At 34.9% G+C, this 17,688-nt stretch overlaps 1 protein-coding gene across 3 annotated transcripts in view; it reads left to right on the forward strand.

The window, feature by feature from the left end:
- Nucleotides 1-16,813, forward strand: part of GAB1 (GRB2 associated binding protein 1) — a 131,724-nt gene extending 114,911 nt beyond the window's left edge. For 2 of the 3 annotated variants that reach the window (XM_054485112.2, XM_063664146.1), the window contains 5 exons: nt 1,137-1,226; nt 2,857-2,950; nt 3,841-3,964; nt 9,624-9,746; nt 12,551-16,813. In XM_054485112.2, coding sequence (XP_054341087.1) covers nt 1,137-1,226; nt 2,857-2,950; nt 3,841-3,964; nt 9,624-9,746; nt 12,551-12,709 — 590 coding nt within the window. In that variant the 3' untranslated portion in view covers nt 12,710-16,813. The remainder of the gene's footprint in view (nt 1-1,136; nt 1,227-2,856; nt 2,951-3,840; nt 3,965-9,623; nt 9,747-12,550) is intronic. The other variant, XM_054485114.2, reaches the window with a different exon arrangement.
- The last annotated feature ends 875 nt before the right edge of the window (nt 16,814-17,688 follow it).

Raw genomic sequence — 17,688 nt, forward strand, 5'->3', positions numbered from 1 at the left:
GGAGTGAATCTTGCCCAAATTTTTAGTATTTACCTTTTAAACTCAGGCTGCCTCATTTCTGAATAAACTCAATGTATTGTCTAACTTAGAAAATTGGTTAGGAAATTTTATTTTTTATAACTTCTGCAGAATTATATTTTAAGAAACTTTTAGATTTCGATAGGTAAGGTGCTAGATATCAGCACTTAACCAGCAAATTCTGATTCTGCCACCTAATAGATGTCAACTCAACTTTGTAAATTCCAAGAAAAAAGAAAATTTAGTGCCACTATTAATGGAGTAGCTTAAATCACTGGTTCAAATGATATTGCAGCTCTGGCATCCAGGCTTCTAATGGGAAAGATGCCCTTTCATAGGCTTTTCAGCAGTGCTTTTATGTGGCAGACATTAAGTGAAAGGAAGATGATGGTAACTGAATTTATGCTTTCAGAAATATACTTAATTAAACTGAAGCTAGGCAATCAGTAGAACCAGAATCTAAACATGTAATTCTTGCAAGATGAAGCCATTGGGCAACCAGTGAGTATCCAGAGGAAAGAAATCTTGGTCTTGTTTTGGTTTTAGATTAGTAAATATAGTAGTGGCCACTTGCTTCTCTAGAAGAGTCTTGGTCAGGAGGTGCAGGAATAGATTAAGGTTTTAAAAACATCTCTACCAAATTAGAAAAGTAATATTACAAGGACGTAGGCCTTCGGGTTTTCATATGAGACATCAGATTTCAAAGAAAAGAAAGATGTAATTGAGATCTGACTAGGGTATTCTACAAATTTTTTATTTGATCCAGTTTTCTAAGACATGTTAGAAGAAAAACTAACATGGCACATATTTTCCCTCTGTTCCGCCAAATGAAGATAACAACTAACCAGGCTGGTTATCGCACTAAAATCCTACCATCTTTTTATACCTCCTTGCTGCTTACATTGTTGCATGTAAATTCCTCTTTTCCATTGTGCTGAGCATGAGCATGAATTTTATGTAACAAGACTGAAATATTCTCCACAACAAACTTCTGTTCATGCTTTTAGATGTAACGTTTTTGCACAGGGCTCTGTTGCTTTTTTTTTTTTTTTTTACAGAATCCATTTTCCAATTAATAAATAACATTATATTAAGAGAGTCTTCTTTTTACCAATTAGGTCAAAGTCCTAAAATTTTAAGACTCAAACCCCATGGTTTAGAGCGAACTGATTCACAAACCATAGGTGACTTTGCTACAAGAAGAAAGGGTATGTACTTTAGCACCGCATGCTGTATGGGGCATTGGGAATTTATTTTGTAATGTTTTTTTTGTTTTGTTTTTTTTTTTTTCTAAAAATAAAGAAGAACTTTAAATACTACTGCTGTTGTAAATAAAACTTTCCCGCACGTTATTTCTAAAGTGAATGCTTCCCATAATACACAATGAGTCTACTTACTCTGCCATTAACAACAGCATGTTAAATATTTGATAATATGTCATATTCAGACTTGTCCTTTTGCATTATTCTTTTAACTTTGTAGACAACATTTTATCCTTTCAGTTTGTGAACTGTTTGTGATTTGCTGTTGTCTTCTGTCTTTATGTATATGTATTCTATTCTGAGACAGAATAAAGAATCATTTCCATGGATTAATTGTGCCATTATTTAAAAACTGACAGCTAAACTGCTATTAGCCTTTGGGTGTCAAAAAGTAAAACATTAACAGTTAAAGAAATACTTTCAGTCAGCGGAATATTCTGTATGTGTCTATTTTAAGAATATAGACAAGCAAAATGGTTTCAGCTCAAATTTAATAAGTTAATTTGGTCTTCATTATATGTGAGTTGACAAAATACTTATGAGCCTCAATGTGTATGGTCCTTTAAAATGACCATTCATTTTATAGTGTAATGGTAACTATGCCATAACATACATGGACAAAGACTATACATAAATCTGGAAAGATGAAATTTTTTGTTAAGAGTAGCAGAATGAAACAACTGAAATGTTTACCTAACATGTTTAGGTAGTCTCCTAAAATATCTAGTATTAAATAGTATTGTTTTAGTTCTTTTGCTCACTCCATAAATTTCTGAAAAAATCTCAGTCTTGACTTTAAGAAAATGGCTAAGAACTCTGTGGTATATATTGGTTTAACTGTCTACTGCAATATGAGGTAAATAAAGATCACTTATAAATGAAAATTATTATTAGCATTTACTTAATTGTATATAATTTAGCAAGAGATTTGTTGCTTAAATTACACTAACAATTTGAAGTAAAATAATTATGGCCTTTTTTCAGAGCAGAGTTTGGATCTAAAGATACAAATATTTTTTCGTTTTGTTTGTTTCCTGCTGGGCATGAATTATTTTAAAAGATTCGAACATTTTTTCAGTTTGGGGTTTTAACAAAGTTTTGTTTTTAATAGTTTCTATGCATCATTTTATATATATAGTTATATACTTCAATATTGAAGAATAGGAATGATTTTACATAGATGATTAAATTTCCTTATTGAGTATGAAATTGGTGAAATAATTTGTGAAATAATGAAACATATAAAGCAACCATAGAGGAACTGGGTAACATTACTCTTTCTTTATCTCATTTAGTTTATATTCATAAAATATGTACTTAGGCAACATGTTGTAATAGAGGTTTAGGCTTTGAGGTAACAATCATGAAACATCTGATTTAGCTTTTACCACGAATTACTTAGCTACGTAACCTTGGGCAAATCATGTAACATTCATGAACCTCATTTCACATGTGAAACTAGGTGGTCTTAGGTTTACTCTGGCTATCAAATATAAATAGAGTTACACAGAGAGAATCTTGTTTGTTTTCCAAAATTCTGTATACTAAAAATCTCTTTTTCTCTTTTTCTTTTCAGTCAAGCCAGCACCTTTAGAAATAAAACCTTTGCCAGAATGGGAAGAATTACAAGCCCCAGTTAGATCTCCCATCACTAGGAGTTTTGCTCGAGAGTAAGTCCTTTGTCTAAAATATGTAGTTTGTATGAATAATGTGACTATCTAGAATTGTTCATTATCATGGAAAATATCTAGAATAGTGGTTCTCAATGGATGATCTGAAGAGCCCCCTTTTTGGGGGTTCTGTGAAGTCAAAGCCATTTTCATTAATATATTAAGATGTTATTTGCTGTATTTATTCTCCTTCTGAGTGTACAGTGGAGTTTTCCAGAGGCTACATGATAAGTAATGATATCATTGTGACACCCAATAGAAATGTGTATTCGTGTATTACTTGTGTTTTAAAAATATGTCTATTTTCATTTCTAATATGGCAAAATTAATAGATGCAACTCTTGTAAGCAAAAATTTCTTGGGATTCTCAATAATTTTTAAGAGTGTAAAAGGTTTATGAAACCAAAAATTTCTGAGGACTACTAATCTTGAAAATATGGTAGTCTCTTGTGGAGATTATTTAACCGAGACTTATTTAAATGTATATAGGGAAATGAGAGGAATTTATGAAGTTACAAACCTATGTTGAACATATGTTCATATTTTATATGTGTGTGTGTGTATATATATAGTTTTTAAAAAAATAGAAATTCTTAAATCTTCCATTTTATATCTGTAACTTTCTACTTATCACCAAGTCACTGGCAGTGGTTTTTTTTGTTTTACACAAAATATTTTGCTGTCCAAAATACACTTTTATGATACAATTATAAATATTAGTTATGTGTCTGTGCACAAAAATTATGTCATTATAAATGTGTACAATGAATGATTGTAAACATAAGGGAATGTTTCTGAAAGAATGCAGACTGTCTCTCATTTTTATTTGGGGAATAATTTTAGATATTTTTGTCAAGGCTTATGTTTGTGATGATAATTTCTGCAATTAGCTCTTCTAGGTTTCCCATGTCCCCCCGACCAGATTCAGTGCATAGCACAACTTCAAGCAGTGACTCACACGACAGTGAAGAGAATTATGTTCCCATGAACCCAAACCTGTCCAGTGAAGACCCAGTATGTAAAGTTCTAACTTTTCCCTTTCTGAGCAGCCCTTTTCAGTCATTCAAGCTAGAACTGTTCTGTCTATAAATTTTATCCTCGTATCTTTATATACTTAAGAAAAAGCAGTAAAAGACAACTTCTAAAAAGCTTATTAAAAATAATGTCATAAACTCTAAAACCAATAAAAGGTGAAAGTAAACTGTAAATGAGTTAAAAAGAAAAAAGTTGCCTGGCACAGCAGCACAACCCTGTAGTTCAGCTATTTGGGAGGCTGAGGTAGGAGGATCACTTGAGTCCTTGAGTCCGGCAGTTTGAGGCTAGCCTGCGCAACATGTCACCCCGTCTCTAATTAGAAAAGAATTAAGTTTTCAGTTATATGTCATTTAAGAGATACTTGATTTTTGATACTCTTCAAGAAAATATACTGGCAGCATTTTATAATGCAATTCTCTAAGGCCATGTCACAGCACTCTAATGGTGAAATGGTCTTATAAATAAGTAATATACCCTTAGATAGGTGTAAAGATTAAAGAAGACCTCTTATAAACGTAACATGTTTGAGGTTGGCTATACTACCATAAAGCATGAGAATTTTCTAATGGTAGTGAGCATTTTGTTCCTCAGAAATCAACTAGTTGTCAGAAAATACTTCAAATGTTTTAAGAATACAAACCAGTTTTAATTTTTAAAAATATTTTGCTTTAGCTTTTCCTTAAGTCAGATTTAATGTTTGCTTTGTTATTTGTATTTTAGTAGATAAGTATATCCGTTAGGATTAAGTTCCCCTCTGAGTAAAAGAAAATAAATATCTGTGACTCAAGAGAGAAGTTTCTTTCTTTCTCATGGAAAAGTCTAGAGAGAGTCAATCCAAGGCTGTTGTGGCAGCTCTGTTCCATAGAGTCTTCAGGGATTCAGACCTTTTCCAGCTCTCCAGTCTGCTTTCCTTGGGTGTGGCACATATGCTCATTGGACAAGATGATGCTCCAGCCAGCAGAATCACATTCCAACTCCAGGTGGAGGAAAGGGAGAAAAAGAAGGGTACAGCCCAACTGCCTCATAAGGACAGTTCCTCGAAACTGCTTTATAGAAACCATTAACCAGAACTTAGCCTGTGTGGCCACACTTAGACACAAAGGAGCTAGAAAACATAGCCTTAGATCCGAGGAACAGTGGGCAAAAATCCCATGCATATGGGAGAGGGGAGAGTAGGTATTGAGGGACAGTCAGACCATATCTACCAGGATAAGCAAATACCTGATGTCAGAATTTAGAATGAGTAACACTTTAGTGGCCCTATATTATTTAAAACAGCCCTATTTAGAGGTATAAAATATAAAGCTCAATTCTATCAATGAATTGGTTTTTCATCCTTAATAGACTTTAGGCAGAACCAGCTTTCTTAAAGCTATATATTGTCAGGAAACATAATTAAGTGATATGAAAAACTTGATTTTGTGCTTAAATTAATTAACTTTAAAATATTACCAAATTTAGCCAGGCACAGTGGCATGTGCCTGTAGTCCCAGCTACTCAGGAGGCTGAAGCAGGAGGATCTCTTGAGCCTAGGAGTTCACACCTAGCCTGGGCAACATAGTGAGACCTCGTCTATAAAAATTTTTTTAATATCAAATTTATAAAGTATTCAAAAATAATATAATCAATATATCAATAATGTTTTCACTGATTTTTCAAGGCAGAGCAATTTTTATAGACTTTTGCTTTTGTATTCACTATTTTTCAATTTGAGTGGAGTTCTATTATTATTATTTAAGTTCATTAGTTTTCCTCAGTATAGTAGGTTGACTTTAGTAAAACTCTAAATCCTAAATTCTCGGTCAGAGTAGATATTGTCACCTATTTTCAACTTTGGCTAGTTGAGTGAACTGTTTTCTTATCGTAAAGTAATTAGAGTATTTTCTGAGGTACTAAAGAGTGTGTCTTTTTGCCCAAAATAGTAAATAGCCATAAAAATTTTGGAAAGTCCCATATAATAGGAAAGTTTAAAAATGTGATTTGTCATGGGTAAGTGTTACATGAAGGGAAAAGATGAAAAAGAAGAGCATTACAATCAGAAATCAAAGGAAATCAAAATACAATTTTTTTTTTTTTTTTTTTTTTACACCTAATGACAGTAAGCCAGAAAGGTACTTTTACTTGCCACCAGTAGAGGTGTCTAAATAAACACAATGTGGTGAATTTCTGTTCTTTTTTTTTTTTTTTTTGGAGACAGATTCTCGTTCTGTCACCTAGGCTGGAATGCAGTAGTGCGATCTCAACTCACTTCAGCCTCCACCTCCTGGGTTTCAAATGATTCTCCTGACTCAGCCTCCCGAGTAGCTGGGATTACAGGTTTGCGCCACCACACGTGACTAATTTTTGTGTTTTTGGTAAAGACAGGGTTTCATCATGTTGCCCAGGATGGTCTCAAACTCCTGACCTCAAATGATCTGCCTGCCTTGGCTTCCCAAAGTGCTGGGATTACAGGCGTGAGCCACTGCACCTGGCCTGTGATGAATTTCTGAAGTACTTAGGTCCTATGTATTAGAAAAAAGCAAAAATGACCCAGGAGGACATACCTATCTACCAAGTACAATAGAAAAGTCAACAGTGCCGATTCCATCTCCTCATGCTGCCAAATAGAAGGACTCATCATAGTCCATTCAACTCTCCCTTAGAAAAGAATGTGAGAATTATAGCAATATTTAACAAACTTCTTTAATTTTGGATAAAAAATCACGCATTATCAAGTGAATTCTGAATGTGACACCTGGAATTCAAATGATGGTAAACCATAACTAAAGGCATACATATTGTTATGTGATAATAACAACAAAAATATGTTAAATGATTTTACATAAGTTTTAAAGAATTTTTTAAAAATCTAGGCCGGGCATGGTGGCTCACACGTGTAATCCCAGAACTTTAAGGAGGCCGAGGTGGGCGGATCACGTGAGGTCAGTAGTGCAAGACCAGCCTGGCCAACATGGATAAACCCCGTCTCTATTAAAAATACAAAAATTAGCCAGGCGTGGTGGCAGGCGCCTGTAATCCCAGTTACTCGGGAGGCTGAGGCAGGAGAATTACTTGAGCCCAGGAGGCAGAGATTGCAGTGAGCCGAGATCAAGCCACTGCCCTCCAGCCTGGGCAACAAAGCAAGACTCCATCTCAAAAAAAAAAAAAAAAAAAATCTCGCACTACTGGTTTGTTATTTAATTCAAAGAACACTTATAATACCTTATAGAATCTTAGAGTTTCTCTAAACTGTTTTGGGAAAATACTGGGTGAAAGGCTAGAATACAGACAGGCTGTTCCAGTGGAGATTAAATCAAGAGCAAATAGACTTCCTTGTAGACACACAAATGTCAACCATACTTAAGATGGAAAAACATTCAGTTCTAGTAATAACAGACATAAAATAGGTTAAAATAGGTTAACAGACATAAATAGGTTAACCACCCTGAGAAATTCTGTTTAGGAGCAACGTATTGGTATTATGCATGCAGGTCTTACGAATTTATGCATTTCTTTTATAGCCTTGTAATACTGCAAACAGTTCTAGATATTTCTAATCAGAGAAATGGAGGGTATGGGTCTTTCACTGATCACATTTGAATATAGAATTTTTCACACACTCATGGCTGATTTTATGTGACAATGATATATAGAGTCATTCAGATAAAAAATTTCATGATGATTTCAGTTTCTCCATAAATTAGAAAGAAGAGAGGGATTGCTATTTATATTGAGGACCAAAACTTGCTTACATTTTTTGTGCTCTACATGTTATTTTTGATTTTTTGATTTTTTAATTTTTTCAGACAGAGTTTCCCTCTGTTGCCCAGGCTGGAGTGCAGTGGTGCGATCTTGGCTCACTGCAGCCTTCGCCTCGGGGTTCAAGCGATTACCCTGCCTCAGCCTCCCAAGTAGCTGGGATTACAGGTGCTCACCACCACACCTGGCTAATTGTTGTAGTTTTTAGTAGAGACGGGGTTTCACCATGTTGGCCAGGCTGGTCTCGAACTCCTGACCTCAGGTGGTCCGCCCGCCTCAGCCTCCCAAAGTGCCGGGATTACAGGCCCGAGCCACCGCGCCTAGCCATTTTATATATTTTTTTAATGTTTTATTTGCAGTAATTGATAAATTTGGTTTAAAAAATCTGTTTCTTCAAATGGGAACATTACATTTAGTTGTGCAGGTTGTTTACTGAATAAACGTACTGCATACCTGATTATATGAAATTCAGGCTATGTGCTGCTCACCAAGCTGCAGTCGCCCACAGCACAGAGCTGTCTCACCCCAGTGCGAGAAGCACCATTTAATAATTTGCAAAAAGGTTCCATACCATCTATTAGCAGCCCTGCTACGAAATGAGGGAATAGTCTCAATATTTTCCTAGAAGTATCCTTTCCCTAAGGCACAGTTTTTTCTGTTTAACCTAAGCAAAAAGAAATGAAGTAGCAATATAAAAAGAATCAACAGAACCACCAGATGTATGCAGTTTTCAAATTGTTTTATTCATCATAACATGTATAAATTTTTAACTTTGTTAAATCATTATGGTTTTCTTCAAAAGTATGAGATAATATATGAACATTAATATCAACAGTGCACAAGGATGAAAATCCCTAATGAGAAATACACAGTCTTGCGTATGAGAAGCCAAGAACATTTCTAGATGGGGTTAAAAGGAGTAAGGCATGGAAACAAGTCACTTGTTTGAGCACATGTATAATAGAACCCTGTTGTAATTAGAGTGGAGGGAATATATAGGGACTTAGGTTCATGCCAGCTTTTCCTTTCTATTTAGCATTGATCTTCAAGTGCCTATTTTTCATTCTTCTGCCTCAAGTTTTTTGTTTCTGTTGTTTATTGCTGTCATCTATCTTCCCACCTTCTTTCCCTTTTTTTAGAGAGTAGTCCTACTGTACAAATCATCTGAAATGGTTATTTACAAATTCCAGAGTTGTCTTCACTCTGCTCTCTTTAAAATCTTAGCACTATTTTTGTCCAAAATTTTAATTCTTTTTAAACCCGCAAGTTAGTAGTATTATTGCTCTTATTATATAAACTATGCTTATTTACGTTTTTCTGCATGTTTAGTGACTTCTTTATCATTTCTTTTATCTCAGGCCTTCCTTAGGTAGTAATTTTCCTTATCTCTTAAATACGTTCTTTAGAATGTATGCCTTTCAGGAAGGAAAAGATCAGGCTAAGGAAATTAAGTGGTAAAAAATCCAGATGATTGAAACAAAATAGACTTAGCCAATGGAGTCAAACAAATTTTAGTGTGAAAGCCTTTAAATAAAACGTAGAAAGTTTTTTTTTAATTTAATTTGAAAGCAAGGAATATAAAGATCCTGTAAACGCATAATTGAGTACAGATATAATTTTAATAATGTTCAAGTTGGGCTATCACAGCTAACTATCTCTTGATGTCTCAATCTTAGTGTGAACCAAGTTTAACTTTTGAAACTACGTTTAGCTTGCTCTAAGCTAGGCTTTAATCAATTTTTTAAATATTACTTATTTTCTTTCTATCCTAAAAGGTTGTTTAACTTTTTAAGCTATGTCCTCTTGAAAGCAAATATTTAGGCTTCCATAGATGTCCAACAGTATGAGTGGTATGTCTGGTGAATGTCTGACCGTTGATTTTGTTGTCTAATACTTTCAGAATCTCTTTGGCAGTAACAGTCTTGATGGAGGAAGCAGCCCTATGATCAAGCCCAAAGGAGACAAACAGGTGGAATACCTAGATCTCGACTTAGATTCTGGGAAATCCACACCACCACGTAAGGTGAGTGACATGTGACATGCCTATTCTTTGTACACAGTTAGTTCACACTTCAAACCTGAAGAATTATTTCCTTTGGGATAATTTTATTAAGTTATGTTTAATATAAATTTAGTCTGGTCTGACTTGATGCTATCATAAACCACAAATAACATAGTTCTGGAGACGGATTATTTTTTTCCTTTCTGATGGTTAGAAATTTTATACTTTCTACTCTTTTAGTGGTTACCACTGAAATAGTTATTTAAGAAATTCTTTTTTTTTTTTTTTTTTTTTTGAGACAGAGTCTTGCTCTGTTGCCCAGGCTAGAGTGCAGTAGTGGGATCTTGGCTCACTGCAACCTCTGCTTCCCAGGTCCAAATGATTCTCCTGCCTCAGCCTCCCAAATAGCTGGGATTACAGATGCGCGCCACCACTCGTGGCTAATTTTTGTATTTTTAGTAGAGACACAGTTTCACCATGTTGGCCAGGATGGTCTTGAACTCCTGACCTCAAGTGATCCACCCACCTCAGCCCTCCAAAGTGCTGGGATTACAGGCAGGAGCACTGCATCCGGCCATTATTTAATGAATTCTAAAGTTAACCAGTCTAGTGTCTTTACTCTCCTTAAAATGTTCAAATTCTGTGCTATCTTTGTCCAAAATTTTAATGTTGTCTTTTTGTTAAACCCACAAATTAGACAGTATTATTACTGCTCTTATTATATAACAATGTTTATTTACATTTTCCTACATGTTTACCAGCTTCTTTATCATTCCTTCCTATTTCTCAGACTTTTCTTCTGCAATAATTTTCCCTCCACCTGAAATATACCCCTTAGAAGTGCCTTTAGTAGAGGTCTGTTGGTAGTAATTTTTTTGTTTTTGAATAACTTAAATGTCTTTATTTTGCCTTTACTCTTGGAAACATAGTTTTCTTGAGTTTACAGTTCTTGATCAACAATAATTTTCTCTCAGCCCGTGGAAGATACTATCCCACTATTGTCTTGCTTCTGTTCTTATGGAAAAATAGCTGTCAGTCTAATTGAAATTCCCTTATAGGTAATGTCTTTTCTGACTGGATGATTTTAAGGTCATTTCTATATCTTTGGTATTCTACAGGTTCACTACAATATGTCTAGACATAGATTCCTTTTTATTTATCTTGCTTAGAAGTGCTGCCTTCTTTTTGGATTCATATTTTTTATCATTTCTGGGAAAGTCTCAGTCACTATTCAAATATTGCTTTTTCCTTTCTAAAATGAAATTCTGTTTGAGTCTTTATCAAATATGTCTGGCCAATTTAATAGCTCCTTTTTCAATATCTGAAGTCCTTGGAGGTCTGAATCTGTGTCTATTGTTTCTCCTATCTCACACTCTCTACAGTTTGTTTCTTTGTGTGTTTTATATATTTTTATTGCAAACTCATTTTGTTGAGCATATCTTCTGAGGACCTAAATTTCTTCCGTAAACGATTTGTATTTGCTTCTGCTAGGAACCAGGAGGTGCTACCACCCTAGGACCACATCAGTTCCCTTCAGGGGTCCCTAGCTTGATGGGATAGTCTCAGTTTCAGCATCACCTCCAATGCAGGGCCCCCTGATTGCACTTTTGAGATTGACATTCATCCTAAAGCCAACACCACATTTACCTTTTAGAAGCTCACCACTCCCTCTACTTCTCTTATACCTTAGACATTTCACTTTCTAGTGAGCGCAGCAGTGCATTGATAATTTTATTTAAGTATCTATATCTTGTTGAATTTTACGAATAAGAAGGCATCAGCTTATGTAGTTTGTCATTCTTGAAGTATAACTTTTCCAAAAACATTTCTTGTTAGCTCTCAAAGTAAACATTGATTCATGTTCTCAGAGCTTGAGAGAAAGTCAAGCTTAAGTTGACAGGAGAATCAAGCTGTCTATGTTAAGGTGAAACAGGCATCTGCTGTCCCTATTTTATATGAATTTCATCTGTCATGGAAGCATTAGTTTGAATTCTTTTTTTTTTTTTTTTTTTTTTTGAGTCGGACTCTTGCTCTGTTGCCCAGGCTGCAGTGCAGTGGCACGATCTTGGCTCACTGCAACCTCTGCCGCCCGGGTTCAGAGATTCTCCTGCCTCAGCCTCCCAAGTAGCTGGGATTACAGGCACATGCCACCATGCCAGGCTAATTTTTGTATTTTTAGTAGAGATGGGATTTCAGCATCTTGGTCAGGCTGGTCTTGAACTCTTGACCTTGTGATCCACCCATCTTGGCTTCCCAAAGTGCTGGGATTACAGGCGTGAGCCACTGGGCCCAGCTTTGAATTCTTAAATATAATAATTTTAAATTTAAGGCAAAAATAGTATATAGTTAGGAGAGAGACATTTTTAAGTTGAGGTAGTTGATGTTATTTTTTGTGTATGACCCAGAAGAATTTTAAGAGTATTCATGGTCGGGCATGGTGGCTCACACCTGTAGTCCCAGCACTTTGGGAGGCTAAGGCAGGCAGATCTTGAGGTCAGGAGTTCGAGAACAGCCTGACCAATATGGTGAAACCCCGTCTCTACTAAAAATACAAAATTAGCTGGGCAAGGTGGCACATGCCTATAATCCCAGCTACTCAGGAGGCTGAGACAGGAGAATTGCTTGAACCCAGGAGGCAGAGGTTGCAGTGAGCTGAGATCGTGCCACTGCACTCCAGCCTGGGCAACAAGAGCAAAACTCCTTCTCAAAAAAAAATAAATAAATAGAGAGTATTCACAATGCATGTGTTTTGTGTTTTAAGACTGAGTTGTACTCAGAAACACTCCTTTATATTTTGGACTTTTTGCTTTTTCTTTGTGTTTTAGCAAAAGAGCAGTGGCTCAGGCAGCAGTGTGGCAGATGAGAGAGTGGATTATGTTGTTGTTGACCAACAGAAGACCTTGGCTCTAAAGAGTACCCGGGAAGCCTGGACAGATGGGAGACAGTCCACAGAATCAGAAACGCCAACGAAGAGTGTGAAATGAAAATATTGCCTTGCCATTTCTGAACAAAAGAAAACTGAATTGTAAAGATAAATCCCTTTTGAAGAATGACTTGACACTTCTACTCTAGGTAGATCCTCAAATGAGTAGAGTTGGAGTCAAAGGACCTTTCTGACATAATCAAGCAATTTAGACTTAAGTGGTGCTTTGTGGTATCTGAACAATTCATAACATGTAAATAATGTGGGAAAATAGTATTGTTTAGCTCCCAGAGAAACATTTGCTCCATAGTTAACACACTCGTAGTATTACTGTATTTATGCACTTTTTCATCTAAAACATTGTTCTGGGTATTCCCAATGTACCTTACCATAATTCCTTTGGGAGTTCTTGTTTGTTGTCACACTACTTTATATAACAATACTAAGTCAACTAAGCTACTTTTAGATTTGGAAATTGCTGTTTAAACTACAGTCTAACAACATTAAAATGAGAGGTAGATTCACAAGTTAGCTTTTTACCTGAAGCTTCAGGTGATAACCATTAGCTTATACTTGGACTCATCATTTGTTGCCTTCCAAAATGATGAGGATAATGTATGTACTGGTGTCAGGACCTAGTTCTCTGGTTCATGTACATTTAGTTTTTAATGGTGGAACTTTGTTATATTTTGTTAATTACAGTGTTTTTGGTTCACTGAGTGAAGATTCTGCCGGGTGGGATCTTGCACCTTTGAAAGACTGAATAATTACACTACCAAGTAAGCCTGCAAATCATTGATGGCATGCAGTGATGATGTGCTCTTACACTTGTTAACATGTATTAAGTGTTATTTGCAAAAGGTAGATTATGTAACCAATCAGGTACGTACCAGGCAGTGATGTGCTAATACACTGATCAGGTTTAGACAATGAGCTTTGGTTGTGTTCTTGTTAGTCCTAATATTGGTTTTCAGTTTGGAATGAATAAAGCAGTTGACATTCACTGTTAGTTACAGCAACATACTGTGATTTTTAATTAGATAGTAATTCAGATTTATTACTCTATGAAATTCTGTCTTTTGACACCATAGTGCCCTTTCTATGATTTTTTTACTTAATATTCTTCTTGGCCTTATATTTAAATCCCTATGCAATTAATATTTTATATCTGCATTATTAAAAAAAATAGATGTTATATAAGTGATTCTCATATGTAGCACCTGTTGCTTTTCCACTAAAAGAATTACGGATTTTGTACTGTGATTTATATTCGCTGCCCCAATTCAAGAAATATTGGAGCCTTACTACAATGTGAAATGTTACAGTCATGGACTGCTTCCAACCAGATTTCTGAAACCATCAGCGGGATGGTGTAATTCTGTCTCACCTATAACATGGTCCTGTGACATAGATATTAAGACCACAAGTTGTAGTGAGGCTACAATTATATTCATCTGTCTTGGCTTTGCAACATAATTTAGAAAGCACGTATAGTTGTTTTTTAACCAAGTTACATACAATCTCATGTACTGATTTGAGACTTATAACAGTTTTTGGAGGGGGCATAGAGAAAGGAGTGCCTACAGTTGAGGCACGACTCCCTCCATTCAGACCTCTAACTGTTGCCTGAGTACACAGATGTGCCCTGATTTCTGGCCCATTGGCCATAGTACTGTGCCTAATCAATGTAATAGGTTTATTTTCCCAATCCTCAAACTAAAAATGTTCATAACAAGATGAATTGTAGACTAGTAACATTTGATGCTTTTAAATATTTGCTTCTTTTTAAACAAAAACTAAAACCCAGAAGTGAATTTTTAGGTGGATTTTTAAATAAAAAAGATTGATTGAGTTTGGTGTGCAAGCTGTTTTATAATGAAACCACAAAATAAAATCTAAAATCACTGAAATGTGCCTAAACTATCAAAACACACAATACAGCTAATGTGTAAAGATACTAAATTCTGTTACTTGGAGGATGAATATATTTAAGATTTAAAACACAAATACATGATTAATTCAAAAACAAAAATCTTTACAGCTGCCTATCAGAAGGGTCTAAAGCACTTAGTGAATGTTTTTAGTCTAACTTATCATTAACTTTTTACAAGTCACCATATTTAAAGATCTGTAGCACTCTGATTTTCAGAAAATTTTTCATTCTGAATAATTTAAGAATGGTGGTGTATTAGGCAGTTTGCTTTAGAAAACTAAATCACATTGAACATTGTATTAGAGAATTAAATTAAAAGTTTCTTACAGAGCAGTATTTTCCAACATTTTTAGCACTAGAATCTTTTTAGATGAAATTTTATGTATAACCCCAATACATAAAGCCTGAAAACTCAATTTTATCAATATAGATGTATTTTGGGTTCACGTTTATGCGTACTCATTTTGGCTCATTACTAAGCATAATAAGATTCTGAGTTATTTCTGAATAACACAAATGTGGAGTTATACATAGTTGATGAAACCAGCAGCCAATTTATAGCTATGCTCTGTTTTATTTGTATACTATCAAGAAAATTTTGATTCTCACAAATGTAAGCAAAAATAATAGATTTTAAACATACATCTCAGGAAATTCTTTAATTAGACATAGCTAAAGTTATTCAAGGTCTATACAAAGATAAATTATCCTGGTAGTGGAAGTTAATACATAAGTAGTCTCCAGTGTGGTAAAGTAGGGTATGTAACACATCAGAATGTGCATTTTTATTAAGTTTTAAAATATGCACATATAAAAACTAAATTTGAATCAAACCCTTTTAACTCACCTCCAAGAAGCTAGACTTTGGCCAGAAATGGGCTAAAAACCACTGGTTAACCATGTGACAGTTAGGATGTTGGAGATTGGAAATCTTTCTTCCACATTAGAGTTCTTTACCTTAATTCCTTATTCTGAAAAATTGTAAGATTTTATGAAGGTTTGAATACCAAAGCACAGTTCTGCTTTCAAAAATTAAAATTCAAACTTGAAAAAGCTGTTTAACCCATGGAAGATATCATTTAGTAAGATGTAAAAGATTTTTTAAATCTACACTTCAGTTTATACATCTTTATCATTATCAATACTATGTAAGTTACTGTGAGCATTTTAGAGAATTCCATAAAGGTACTATGAGTGTGTCTGTATGTGTGTGTATATATAGCATTGTATTTAATCATAGACTAAATTTAATTTGATATAGAAGTACTACTTTACTTGTACATTAAGATCATAATTTCTGCTGGACTCTTTTATATTTAATTAATGGGGATTATAGTCTTCCTTCATAAATGCATTTAAACCGGAAATTGAACACCAGTGTTTTTCTTTTTCTACTTATGGGAAGTTGTCTGCTTCCCCCTTTAGAGAAAACAGTATTTTTATATTTTGTTAAAATATTAACTACTTTATGCCTACACACTATGCTGTAGATACTGATCATAATTCTTGGGTGTTCACAAACACTCCTAGTGCCTCTTTTTTGGCCCGTTGAAAGTGTTGGTATTACTACTTTCACTACAGAGCCTTTGGCCCTCTAATAATGCTGAGGTGAGCTGATCCTTCCTATTTCTGTCTTCGGGTCATTCTGGTAGGTCTTCTCCTCCACTGTCAGATAAGCAATCAGGTCCGTGACAGGGATTGGACATATGAACAAATTAAGTGGATACACACAGTGAGAGAGATACATGCATTCTATGGTAACAGCTACTGTCAATAACATCTGATGTTACGTGCACATTTATATATATACAATTTTAAAAACTGGACTATGAGAGGCCATGGTATAAATGAATATTGTAGATGTCATGGACTTGATATGATAGAAATCAGTTGTCAGCTTGAGAAAGTTGTTTTTAATCTGTCTAAATAGTTTATGCATTACTACAGTTAAAAATAATTTCGTTTGTCTTCTATAGACTTAATTTTATTCCGGTTCAGTATAATCTCTGTTAACAGAGTTTCAGCAAACTGATTGGTCAAGGTATTAACATAGCTTCTACTTCCTTTACTTAAAAAGATGTGGTTTTATGTAAGTTCTTGATTACTGATGATCATCCCAAATTTTGACAACAAAATCATATGTATAAATTTATTTTTCCCCTCTTGCTCATCATCTTTTGTAAAGGTCCCATTGTAGATCTTTTCTGCTACCAAATAAAACTTTTCAAACAATTTGGTTTCAAGACCTTAAATAGACAAGTTGGATACTAAGATTGTGAACTGATAAGGACATATAAATTGATATTTCCAACCCTTCCTTAGAGTCTTTATCTGCATCAAAAACCCAATTCTGCCATTAACTGTGCTTCCCAGTCCCACCTCTATATGTCACTCATTTTCTGCAACAAAGATCTCACTAAATCATGTTGAAATGCAAGTCATGATCCTCTCTAACTAAATAGAAAAAGCTCCCTGGAAAAACTCTGTTGCCACATGCACGTGCCCCGTTACTCCTCCAGCCAGCCAGTGCTGCCGCATTTTATTGAGTAAAAGGCCAAATAAATAAGGGCCTGCATGCAACCTTTATCGTCAGAAGCTAGGTTTTATATGTAAAATGTGACTTGGGAAATGATTCTGTTTATTAATTGGTTGAGATTTTTCATTTCTATGAGAGTTTCAAACATCTCCAGTACTTTATAAAATCCCAACAATTGCTGTTAAGTCAGCACTTTGGTCCACTCAGCCCACCCAGCACACTTGCAACTCTGACTCTCACTGAATCATATTTGGGAAGTTTGGGTAGGATGAGACTATCTTCTTCAAGATTATTTTCTCATATGTCTGTCTGTCACCTTGTAAACCATGAGACTCCAGGGTATTTGCATGTAACTTCTTTGAGGAAGTTACTACCGTATCTGATATAGACACGCTTTTTGAGTTGCAGTTTCTGTTAGAATTTTTTGGAGACTAACTTGCCAATTCTGTGAATGTTATTGAATATTTAAAAAGCTGGGTCTGTAATGGGAGGCATTTTATTAACTGTTGTGATTGGGTAACATGTCCCCTTAGATTTCCTGATTTAAAATTATACAAAATTACTATTTTTG

This window comes from Pongo pygmaeus, chromosome 3, assembly GCF_028885625.2.
Source record: "Pongo pygmaeus isolate AG05252 chromosome 3, NHGRI_mPonPyg2-v2.0_pri, whole genome shotgun sequence".
Taxonomy (NCBI): Eukaryota; Metazoa; Chordata; class Mammalia; order Primates; family Hominidae; genus Pongo; species Pongo pygmaeus.